General features: G+C 53.9%; 6 protein-coding genes and 1 non-coding gene across 7 annotated transcripts; 2 read left to right on the top strand and 5 right to left on the bottom strand.

Annotated features, from left to right (window-relative positions):
* Positions 1-509: 509 nt before the first annotated feature.
* GLRG_09332 (uncharacterized protein) lies at positions 510-865 on the top strand (the record flags this gene model as incomplete). The annotated part of the gene is made up of 2 exons (XM_008100017.1): positions 510-518; positions 593-865. The coding sequence occupies 2 exons, from the start codon at positions 510-512 to the stop codon at positions 863-865; spliced, it is 282 nt and encodes a 93-aa protein (XP_008098208.1).
* A 939-nt stretch (positions 866-1,804) lies between these two features.
* Positions 1,805-2,141, bottom strand: GLRG_09331 (uncharacterized protein; the record flags this gene model as incomplete). The annotated part of the gene is made up of 2 exons (XM_008100016.1): positions 1,805-2,014; positions 2,103-2,141. The coding sequence occupies 2 exons, from the start codon at positions 2,139-2,141 to the stop codon at positions 1,805-1,807; spliced, it is 249 nt and encodes an 82-aa protein (XP_008098207.1).
* An 810-nt stretch (positions 2,142-2,951) lies between these two features.
* GLRG_09330 (uncharacterized protein) lies at positions 2,952-3,767 on the bottom strand (the record flags this gene model as incomplete). Its single annotated transcript, XM_008100015.1, has 1 exon — positions 2,952-3,767. One exon carries the CDS (start codon positions 3,765-3,767, stop codon positions 2,952-2,954), a length of 816 nt encoding a protein of 271 aa, XP_008098206.1.
* Positions 3,768-4,669: 902 nt separating this feature from the next.
* GLRG_09329 (N-acetyltransferase) lies at positions 4,670-5,633 on the top strand (the record flags this gene model as incomplete). The annotated part of the gene is made up of 2 exons (XM_008100014.1): positions 4,670-5,001; positions 5,066-5,633. 2 exons carry the CDS (start codon positions 4,670-4,672, stop codon positions 5,631-5,633), a joined length of 900 nt encoding a protein of 299 aa, XP_008098205.1.
* A 43-nt stretch (positions 5,634-5,676) lies between these two features.
* Positions 5,677-6,860, bottom strand: GLRG_09328 (uncharacterized protein; the record flags this gene model as incomplete). The annotated part of the gene is made up of 4 exons (XM_008100013.1): positions 5,677-5,707; positions 5,922-5,998; positions 6,103-6,420; positions 6,606-6,860. 4 exons carry the CDS (start codon positions 6,858-6,860, stop codon positions 5,677-5,679), a joined length of 681 nt encoding a protein of 226 aa, XP_008098204.1.
* Positions 6,861-7,081: 221 nt separating this feature from the next.
* GLRG_13229 lies at positions 7,082-7,180 on the bottom strand. The gene has a single exon. It is a non-coding gene; the product is annotated as a tRNA-Leu (tRNA).
* A 1,618-nt stretch (positions 7,181-8,798) lies between these two features.
* On the bottom strand, positions 8,799-10,611 carry GLRG_09327 (ferric reductase like transmembrane component; the record flags this gene model as incomplete). The annotated part of the gene is made up of 3 exons (XM_008100012.1): positions 8,799-8,832; positions 8,890-10,407; positions 10,457-10,611. 3 exons carry the CDS (start codon positions 10,609-10,611, stop codon positions 8,799-8,801), a joined length of 1,707 nt encoding a protein of 568 aa, XP_008098203.1.
* Between the last annotated feature and the right edge of the window lie 1,094 nt (positions 10,612-11,705).

Here is an 11,705-nt window from a genome sequence, read left to right as displayed (position 1 = left end):
GCTAATCAAGAGAACAATAGGCTTTTGCACGCGAGCAGGCTTGGAAAACTTGGTCTCAAATCAGCTGGACTCTTCATTCAGTTGCTATCTTGACTCAACAGAAAGAGTATTAATGCTACCTCTGATGCTGAACTCGGTTTGAACTATGGATGTAACGATGAGGAACGCGTTGGCAGGAACTATCATGAGTGCGTCAAAACCACCGGACTTCAGCCAGCCTCCCCTTCTCTTCTGACTGCTGGATCACAAGTTCGAGGGTCGTGACAGACACCTATGTCCCCACGGCCCTAGCCAATCCAAGGAAGAGTAACTCATGAGCTGGTTTTCCATAGACTAAGTTAATAGCTGTTACCACTACTATCACCGGGATTACTACTTCCACTGCTACTACCGGAATCACCACTCCCCGAGCTGCTGCTGCCGTGGTCTCCTGTCCCTCCTCCACTGCTCATGAGAGCCGTCGTATTCATCGACTCGCCGTCACCCAATCCTCCTCCGTCGAACCGTCCATGGGGCAGGTAGGCTGAGAATCCATCACCACCCTCACTCAAGTTCCATCTACCTATCTCTGGAGACAAGTCAAACCACCCAGAGCTGTAACATCACACACACAGTCACACGTGATGCAGCGTACGCCGCGGCACTGGCAGGCATCTGGCACCGCGTAGGAGGGAGCAGATGCGCGACGGCGGACGAGCTCCCAGAGTTTAAGCCGCCTCCGCTACATCTGCATGGTCTCGGACATCTCGTGGTTCTATTTGTCAAGGACGAGGAATTTAAAGAGGACCATGAGGAGGAGGTGGAGAAAGATGAGAAGCTCATGGCTTGCTACCTCGATGGCTATAACCTTGAGCTACAGGCCTGAGCAAATGTTTCGGCGCACAACGTGAACCAATACGTAGAATGGACGACTGTCATTGGAAACGGAAGTTTTAACGGCCAGGTTAACTGAGCGCGTGTGACAGACCAAGACAAGTGTATCTGTTTGTAGTTCCATATTGTTTGGAAAGCATCTAAAGGGAACAAAGAAGTCCAACAGATTTGCCGGAAAGCATCTCAGCAGCTACGAAACTGAAGCGTAAATCAGTTATTAGGTATTATCGTTCATTTCACTATTCGTATCTACCTACACTGGCTACAGCTGCATCTCACTGATACTTGATTCGGAAATCCAGCTGGAGGACAGCATGCCCTTTCTCTCGAGCATCAAGGCGCATCGAATTCACTTCTGGCTTACCAACTCGTTTGCATTCTTTAAGAGGAAGTATGAACGCCAAGTACTCCGCCGCTTCTTGAATCTAGCACCTCAAAATGCATGGAGCTCAATATGTAGGGCAGCATCTCTTAGGCGGACAGTGGCCATGGAAAGTCTTGTCTGCATGGGCGACTGTCTTGATGTTGAACGAAGCACTGAGTGCTCGGCTGTGGTTGTGGCCTGCGAGACTGGGCGAAAGATATCAGTCATTTGGCTGGTTTGCCGCGGAGAGGGTTTATCACATTGGGCGCCAGTGGTTTCCGGTCTGCCTACGATGCCGCAAAGAACGGGTCGATTCTCGACTGGCTTCTTTTCGGTCGGTACGTGGACTAAAGCAAGTCAAAGGCAACATGCGCCGATGAGCCAGAAAAGGAAAGTGGACATGAGCCATTCACTTGGTGCTGTCCAGTGAGAGCCGAGCTGGTCCTCTGCGGAACAACAGAGCGCATGCCACGAGAGCTGGTGGACGGTCGACCTTGTTCAAAAAAAACATACGAAACACAATTGGACTATGTCGTTGTTGTTATCGCTCGATGCCCTTATCCCATTTTACGACTGTGGTCCTCCAAGTGCCCCTAGCAACCCCTCATTCCTTGATGGCCACACATTGCCAACATTCGGAAGGGCTCGCAGAGTGTCCAGGTTATGGTTGCCAGTCTCGATGACAACTCCGGAGAAGACGGCGTGATCGAACTGCTTAACGACTTTGGTCCTCTCGTCGGCCGTTAACTCTCTGATCAGGGCCTTCCTATCCTCTTCCTGCAGCGCCGTCGTCAGATCTACATTGCCTCATGTATGGCGTCGCAAGTGCTGGTCGGGGAAGGACAAGGTGTCCGGGTAGACGTACCTTGCTGCTGCCGAACTCGACAATGAACTTTTCGCCCATAGCGGCTAGAATCCAGTGTAACACGAATGCAAGAAGGATCAGCTGCATCAGTTTCGAGGCGCGAGGTAGTTAATGGAGTGTGATGTTAGAATCAAACTGGGTGGGTTTCGTGCCAAATACGAAGTGCCACGTGCAGCACCCTGTCATCCTCATCCCGGTGTCACGTCACCGTCCTAAAAGGGAATTCCAACAAACCGGGTGTTCCCAACTCCGGTCGAATCTTTGACTTATACGCGTAGAGCAAACCTGACAGGTGTTGAAGACTCTGAGATCTCATATTTCTGTTGCAGGCACATAACCAAGACACTGGCTATATCTGTAGCAGCAAGTTGTCACAACTTGACAGCCGATACCGGAGGCAGCTAAGTCCATAGGGGCGAGGTGGAGGGAGGGCAGCATAGAGATAACGATCCGCTGAGCATTCCGTGAAATGAAGAGATGGGCCATCTTTTATCGAAAATACTCAAGGGTAACTGAAATAGTACCGCGGTTTGGGATCAGACTTCCTTCGAATGCCCCCAAAACAGGCCGCTATCTCGATAGTGAAGATTGGTCAACATAGCACGAGCCATACACGAAGACTGGTAAACAATAAACGCATGATAAATGGTGTTGTTGAAACTCCGGCAGCAATGTTGCCGGTGCGTGGGTATCTAAAACACAATCTAACCCTCCGCTGACATGACGGTATTCATCGTTGTCCACCTGACCGATACCGAAAAGATGACACCTTTTCCCCGGTGGCTGATCCAACGCTGCGCCCGAATGACTACCCGGAATCAAAAAGCCATGCTGATGCTGGCATGGACGTCAGTCCGGCGACGCGTTGACAGAGTTCCACCATCTCCAGATCCCGGACATCAGGGCCGCAGTCTCCCACGCGTTGCCAAGGGCACCCGAGCGGCCCGATCCTAGGAATGCAAACATAAAATCCCTTTTGAAACTCAAAGGCTGAGCAATCACTGCGACGACCTCTTTCCCGTCGATCGTGAACCCATACTCCCTGCTTTTCCTCTTCCCCCCCACGCCGACCTCCTGCGACCCCAGGCGCACCAGCTTCCAGCCGCTCGAGCATCCCGCGAGACCTTTGACCTCCTTCCCCTTGGAATGCCTCCATTGGAACCTTTCCGAGCGCCCTCCGATGTCGATCACAAGGTCCAGCGTGTTGCGATGTCCCCATTCGGAGTCCCGGAGTTGGTACATCTCGACCTGTTCTTCCGCTTCTCTCGGGCCTTCGACAGCATGTAGTGTCAAGTTGAAAACCTCTTGCTCTTTCCCACCATATGGCGTTGCTTCGAAATTTCTGCTCATGTTGGCGAGTATGTCATTTTCTGGCTCCAGTCCGTCGTGGATGTGAAGGTACTCCGATCTCGCGCTCAGGATACATTTGACGCAGACGCCGAATCTCAGTTCTTCCCTGGAGGCTCCGAGCTCGTAATAGGACCCCCCAGAGAGTGTTTTCCAGCCGTAACCGTTGAGATTTTGATGGAACACGGATGCCCCGCATACCCTTCCCGGCGAATCTGGCGAGAGCTCATGAGAGTCGTCCTCTTTGGAATATGGTGGAGGAGGGTCGTCGGGGACCAACGGGGGCAATTGCCAGCTCGATTGTCCCACTTCGCCCATCAGGTCTCTCGATGTTGTCACTGAGAGATACTGTCCGGCGAGTCGAATAGTCAAAGATTGGAGCGATAGGAATAAATGCCTTGCCATACCAGGGAGTTTATTGAATCCAGGCGTTATGCTCAGCCAAAGCGCAAAGGAGAAAGTGCCGTTTATTAGACGTCAGTTTCTACCGCAGCACATCCGCTGAGCATATATATAAGTGTGTGTAAGTGAACAACACCCTGTACAAGGTGGTCGGGCGACGCGACAAAAAGATGGATGGCCTCATAATATGCTTACTTGAATTCACGCCGCAGCGGGATATGAACTCCCACCGCCACAAACAGTCCCCATTGGACGTTGTGATTGAGGCCACCCTTGTATATGGTGACTTTACCGTATTCAGTGATCAGGTGCCTTTCGGGCACGGGTGATATAAGCCACAATCGCAGCACTGCTATCATGAATCCATTTTTGTATCTCATTCTATTCGTCACACCTTTTTTTGCCCAGAACTATAAACAGGGGCTGAGGCTGGTTAGGCATTTCGCGGGATTCTCAGAAACAGTTGCCTAGATCAAGGGTTCTGCGGAACTTGAATTCCTATCCTCTTTATTGACGTTGACCTATCAAATGGTGATGTGGTGGTCCGGAGTACAGGAAACCGCCAAGGATTCATTGGAAATCCTTCAGCGGAAGAATGCAATCCAGGCCCCGCTTGCTTGCCTGACGAATTGGGGATCCGCCAGGGCGCGAAGATGTCTTCTGGGACCGCAATGCAAGTCTAAGTACGGAGTAAGCATCCAGGATCTGTGACGCCATTCAATCATTAGTCATACGGCCAGAAGCCAAGACGAAAGCTCCACAGGCGGCGGCACGAGCTTGGATCCCGACTCATGGTTCTGCAACATCGCATTCACGCCATGTCATACAGCGAGGAGCAACTGGACCGGTACTTCCAGCACATCAACTACCCCCGGGAGAAGCATGCATCGGATCGGCTGCAACTCCTCACGGAGCTCCAGGCTCACCAGCTTGCGAGGGTCCCTTTCGAGAGCCTGACGCTGCACTACTCGGAGCATCGACTGATCAGCCTGGACCTGGGAGACCTCTTCGAGAAGGTGGTCGTTCAGGGCAAGGGTGGTTACTGCTTCGAGCTCAATGCCTTCTTCGGCGCCGTTCTGAAAGGTCTCGGCTTCGACCTCATCAGTGTCGGTGGGAAGGTCAAGGAGGGGGAGGACCGCTTTGGAGGGTGGTAAGCAGACACGCCGCACGTAGCCTCCCCCCCCGGACGCATTCCCTTCGCTCACATCAACTAGGGCGCACATGCTGAACCTCGTCACCATCGACGGCCAGCGCTACATGGTAGACGTCGGCTTCGGCAAGGGAGGGGCCATGGTCCCCGCTCCGCTGCGCAAGGACTCCGGCGCCGAATTCACCACCATAGCGCCCCTGCGCGGCAAGCTCGTGTACGAGAGGCTGGAGCAGAACACCGATCCAGGTCAGCGCATGTGGGTGTACTACTCCACGGACAGCGCCGACGGGCCCTTCCGACAGCGTAACTGCTTCACGGAGCAGGAGTTCTTCCGTGAGGACTTTGAGGTCATGAACTACGCCGTCATGAGCCTGCCCACGAGCTACTTCGTCAAGACTGTCCTGTGCATGCGGACGATCCTGAACCCCGAGACGAAGAAGGCGGACGGCACGATCGCGCTACATAAGGACGAGGTCAAACGCAAGATTGGTGACAAGCTCGAGCTTCTCGAGACTCTGAAGAACGAGGCGGAGCGGGTCAGGGCCATCGAAAAGTACTTTGGTATTGCACTCACACCGGGTGAGCAGAAGGCGATCAAGGGCACGCCCCAAGAGCTGCTCGAAACGAAGTGAGATAAAGAAGAGAAAAAGGCAAGACAGAACTTTGCAGCTTAATCTAGGGGCATAGGGGCGACGAATCATCGTCACTACCAATGCAAACTGCTTTAGTGCACCACTTGGTCCCTCTGGATAACATTGTGCACATCAGTCTCGAATTTATTGAAGAAGCTGCAAGACCCGGATAGTCTGCTCTGAATGCAACCCTCGTAACCCCTGGTTACTGCCCCTAAAGCTACTTCGTCTGGGTGCGCGCACCCTCGGCGTGCACGTCCGCAGGCGGTTTCCGGCAGGAACACTCACAAGATGATGGCGTTTGTGACGTTGCACACGACGAAGAGGAGGTAGAACGGTGTCCCACGGATTTCGTTCCCTCGGAACTGACTTGGCCTTGTCAACGGTTAGTTTCTACCGAGAATGAGACAAGTGGGAAGAGAGAGAGAGAGAGAGAGAGAGAGAGAGAGAGACCTACTTGGCTACCCACAGTTCTAGTATCAAAGGCAAAAGACACCATCGTGGTGATGCTCAACTCGTTGGAGCGGGCTTCCGTGTCAAGAGCCTCGGCGATCACGATCCAGAATAACGGGCTGCAGGCAGCGGAGAAGCTGAAGGTGTACAGCCAGGTGACGGAGATGAACCCCGACCAGAAGACGATGGCGAGCCCGTCGCTGATACCCTGATACTTCATGGTATCTTGCATCTCGATACCGATCTGCTTAAAGACGCGAGAATAGGCGTGGTTGATGTCTTTGTCGGAGCGGAGGAGGCGAATCAGCGTCTTCAGCATCTCTTCATCCCCGTCCTTGGTCGCCGAGCCATCAGTTTCGCGGACGCGACCGGTGATTCATCTTCATGGGCGGGCGCGGGGGGTCTCACTATGTTCGGCAAGTTTGGCCTACCTGGAACTCTCGGGGAATATGAATGCCAACTCAGCGAGGACGAGGGCGCGCGGGATGTTCTGGATCGCCAGGACGCTTGACAGCCTACGGCGCGCGGCTTTGGTTTGTCCTGGAAACTCCCCTCTCTCTCCCGAAGCACATGGGTCTGTGTCTGACCGGGGAAACAGGGCCGGTGGGTGGTGATACGCCTCGAACCGGCACCGGCACGGGCGTCACGCGACGGCTGGTCCGAGGTCCACTTTCCCCGGTGTTCCAAAATCCGGCCGCGGATGCCGGCGCAGCAAGCACCTCGGCAGGCCGCATCTTTTTGAGTCAAGGAGCCTAATACAGAGGAGGGGAGCATGATGCAAGAGCAGCAAGCAACTTGTTGCTCCACTTGATACTGCTTAGGCAAGAGATGAGCAATCGTGTTTTAGGTCAATATGATTAAACATTGGTCTGCAAAGTGTGGGCCATCACATGTGTTCTACTTTCGGGTCTCATGAGGGTTTTCGGCCAGGGAAATTTGAGGCTTTATGCCCTTGAAGGCTTGATTCAGAAACGAAGAAAACAAAAAAAATAAATTGAAAGGGACGAGACTCGAACTCGCGCGGGTTGCCCCACCAGGAAATAGATGTTAAGATGACCTTAACCTGGCGCCATAACCAACTCGGCCACCCTTCCACTGATCGAAGGATCTGATTGGTTAACAAGTGCTATCTGTTGACGGGCTATAGACCGCTAGCTGGTCACCATAAGCGCGAGAAAAGTACAATGGTTGGATGTCCTCGGTGTGTGCATAGAAATGCTCTGACTGCAAGGGTTTCTCTGCTTAGTCCTTTCGATTGCGCTGAACTCTGGGAGTTGAGAACTCCTCCTATGCACACCAACCAAACGGCCCTCTTCTTGCAGGGCGGGGTCTGGCCAGCTCTCTGAAGCCAGTGCAATACATCGTTCGTCAAAGGTAAAAGGCCGAGTTGTGGCCATGCATTCACTGTCGATGAACCACCGTGCCTTACTCCAGCAGAACAGTCCAAAGAAGAAGAAGAGGGAGAGGAGGCCCAGAGGCTTACACCGTCTCGAAAGATCTCTCGACTTGCCCAAGATATTCGTATTCATCCCCTTGGCAATATCGAACGGTTCTTGTACCTAGCCCCCTCCCCCCCAGCGTTCCTGAACAGCCCAACCCGGCGCGGCACAAGCCACCTGAGACGTGAAAGCTCTCCCCCCCGCATGCCGCGCCTCTCAAGTCAAGGCGAATGGCTCATCATGGCCCTTTCAACGCCAACCATCTCAACCCCCCCGGTCGTCCCATCGCGACCATCGCCATTGTACCGTCCGAGATACCCGACATCGCCAAGAAAAGGAATCACCCGCTTCACCACGCATACCCCCCCAGATCCTGTCCCCTTCCTATGATCCCGCGATAATATCATGTCTTGCGTATTCCGACCTCTTAGAAATCCTCCTCCGGTCCAGCCTGCCCACAAACGCCTGGTGCGGGCGGGTGTGCGCGTACACCCTTCCCCCCCCTCCTCTCCTTTCCATCCAATGCCATCCCGGTCTCATGTTTTACAAGAAGCGTCGCGAAACGAGAGCTCGTCATCCTGTGCTGGACTGAGGCCCGTCCGAGCGTCCTCACCCAAGTGGCTCGTGGCGATGCAAGACCGACAAGAGTACAAGCTAGAACCTTGTTGTTGCTCGGCACGTCTCAGCTTCTTTCACTCTCCGTATTTCCGCAGGTGTAAATGCACATGCGCACCCGCCACATCACGTAGAATATACGACCGAGACGACGGCACACGCGTTACTGTGCCAGAAGTCTTGGGCTCTGCTTCCTCAAAGAAAAAAAAAGGTTATCTAAGTGTACTGATGATGGCATCGCTAGATACAATGTAAATGTCGGTAGTAATAATAGTATATCCACATGGGGAGTGCGGGGATGACGCCAAAAAGATTATCATCATCCACCGATGCAAATCCTCACTTTCTCTCTCTCGCCTGCTCTCCAACCCCCCTTAAAACGCTTTTTCTTCTCCATCGCCTCAACGGCATGCCTCCGGCGCCGCCACTCGTTACCTCCAAGAATCCGCCGACCCCCCCTGATATTGGCGTCCGGCGCACCCACATGCAACCCAGTGGATCAGGCTCCATCGTGACCGTGGCAGCTCATCCTGTAGCATCAATACGAGATGCGCCGAGACAGGACGATGCACACAGGCAACGATGCTGGTATTTTCTGACAAATAATATGATGGAAGAGGGAAACGAAACGAATTTGCTGACTTAATCGCAGCCTGGCTTAGAAGTTCTCCTTGCCCCACACGAAAGAAAAGCTGTCACGGTTGTTAGCAAAAAGCAAAAGGCAACGAGTCTGACACCAAGACACTTACCCAGGTTCACTGTACTTATTACAGTAGATGTGCAGCGAGCTACCCAGACCCTTGGGACCGCAGAAGAAGACACCGGCCTCAGCTGGCGAGTGCAGCTTGCGGATACCTCTGAAGATCATGTCCCAGTTGGGTCTGCCAAAGTTGGTCGGCGAACGGAGACCAGTGATGGTGTCCTTGTCGGCGTTTGCATCGTTAATCATGATGTTCGTCGCGTCGTCCGCCTTGATCTTGGCTGTCAGGTAGGTGTGGATCTCGATGCGGTTGTCGACATCCTGGGCCTCGATGGCGAGAAGGAGGGAGCGGAACCACTCAAAGGAGCCAAAGTCTCTGCAGATCCAGAAGAAATACACCTTGCTGAGACGTGTCTTCTGCTGAGGGTAGTTCATGCGGTACCAGATGGACTTGAGAATGGAGGCGAAAGGCGTGACGCCGATACCAGCACCACAGAGGACCGAGATCTCGTACTTGAAGACGTCCTCGGAAGCCGAGCCAAAAGGGCCGTCAACGTAGACACGGGGCAGAACACGGCGGAGGGCGGGGTCCACCTCGCTGGAATCACTGTTGACGCCAACCACTTTGCTGGCGTCGTCCTTTTTCTTGTCCCAATCGCAACCAAGGGCGGTCGAGACTTCGCGGGTGAAGTCACCGACGACACGCATGTGGATAGAGATGTAGTCTTCCTCGGGGGCGCTTGTCAGGGTGAACGGGTGGTACTGCCACAGGGAGACGGCAGGGCAGCAGAAGAAGATGTACTGTCCGGCCTTGGTCTTGGTGTGCTCCTTCTTGATCTGGATCTCGCAGACATTGCTGGGGTGCTGAATGACCTTGGAGATGTAGGTGTTGTGGCGTCCACGGACCTCACGAGCAACGCGCTCAGCCAGGTAGACGAATCCGCCATACATCCAGTACTGCCAGAAGACACCAATGGCCGAGGTACCAATGCTAGTGCAGAAGGGTGCGAAGTCGGGCTGAATCATGCAGAAGGCGCCGTGGATGGACCAGAAAAAGAAGAAGATGATGAACATGTGGTGGGTGTACCAGAAGCGCTCGTAGTTGGCACGTCTGGGCTTCTCAACCGAGGTCAAAACCATGCCCATCAGGGCGATCAACATGACGTAGCCAGTCCAGCCTGGGCCGGAGACGAAGTTGGCGAGGAGCCAGCCGTAAATACCCAGGTTGTTCTTGGCGGCGATCTGGGCAAAGTTGTTCCAGTGGGCAATGGTGTGGACCCAGGAGAAGAAGACGATGGACCATGCAGTGGTGATGTGAAAGGTGATGTTCTTGTCGAACTGGATGATTCCGTTGAGAGGGGTCTGACGGGCCAGAGAGATGAGGGTGCGGCACACGGGGAAGAGGACGAGGGCGACGTCGACGTGAAGCACAAGGGCGGCGGCACGGGCGATGATAAAGGTCGGGCCAAAGGTGTTTCTGGCTATTTGCAGGTTGTCCTTCAGGGAGAAATTGACCGTGGCAAAGGCAAATACCAGGCCGTGGAGAATCAGGAAGACGAAGACGAAGCTGTGGGTGGTTAGTGTCGCTGGCACGGGTGCGACGAGGGGAGACGTACACTCTTCGGTATCCTTCGTTAATCATCCAACGGTCGAAGCGCTCCCGCATCGTCAGCTCCTTTTGCCTCTCCTGTGTCATCTCTCCGGAGAGAAGCATGCGAGTGAGGGGCGTCCATCTCGAGCGCTCCGAGGGCTTTTCGGTGTAGTAGTCCATGGCAGGCGGGTTGGTCTGGCTGTCGCTAGCCAGGGGCTTGTCGGTGATCGATCCCTTGCGAAAGTCCCTTCTGATCCGAACTGTCCCAGTTGGGTGGTCTTCTTCTCGACTCTTTCTCGGACTCTTCCAACTAACGTTCTCTCAGTTGTCGTTTCTCTTTCTCGTCCGGTTGATGTTCAGATCGGGAGCAATAGTGGCAATAGCGGTGCGAGTGGTCGCGGGTATAATTGAGATCCGGAGGGGGTGTTGATTCAGATCCTGCTGAACTGGCGCAGAAAACAAGGCATTTAAATGAAAGTGTACGAAGAGAAGCGCGTCGATCCAAGAAGAGCGCGAAAACCACAGAAAAGAGCGGATATTGGAGCCTGCAATCCGACAGTCACTGGGTCAGTAAAAAGACGGTTTCGCGCATCAACTGACGTCGACGAGACAACGAAGCGAAGCGGGTGAGAAGAGAAAAGGAGCACGGAGGCGGAATGTAAATGACAGAAGGTGGCTGAGGAAAGGGGTGGGGAGAAGGGTAGAGGATGGTAGAATATGGAGGGTTTTGGAAGATGTGCGTGAGTGAGAGAGAGAGAGACAGGCAGAGAGGGCAGCAGACGGAAGCTACGGCCAGCAAAGGGGGAGGGAAGGGATGGGGGATGGGTAGAGATAGATGACCAACAGGGGAGTGCGGGAAACATAAGGTGATTTTGTGCAGATCATACAGCGACAGACGCAGCAATCCGTGGCGACGTCGCCATTCGCATGCATGCATGCATGCACGCACTGGACTGACGAGTGGTAGGATGAAGGGGGTCGAGACAGGCAGACGGCACTCACCTGCACTCAATGCCTGCACTTGAGCGGCTGGCTAGAACTGCTTGGTATTTTCGCGAGTTTGAACGGGGGAGGAGGAGAGACCGTCAGACAGTCAAGGAAAGAAGGATAAGGCGCAGTATTATTATTGAGTCCCAGCTTGGCACGGCGGAAAGGGGCGTGGGGACAGAAAGCAAAAGGGGAAGGAAGGGGAAGAAGAGGTTCAGAAAAATCATGGACGTGGGAGATCTCAGCATGAAGAGGACGACGACTGGGAGTGGGAGACAAGTCTCGGA

The sequence above is a fragment of the Colletotrichum graminicola genome (assembly GCF_000149035.1).
Source record: "Colletotrichum graminicola M1.001 genomic scaffold supercont1.47, whole genome shotgun sequence".
NCBI classification, from domain to species: Eukaryota; Fungi; Ascomycota; class Sordariomycetes; order Glomerellales; family Glomerellaceae; genus Colletotrichum; species Colletotrichum graminicola.
This window is presented reverse-complemented; position numbering and strand designations above follow the sequence as displayed.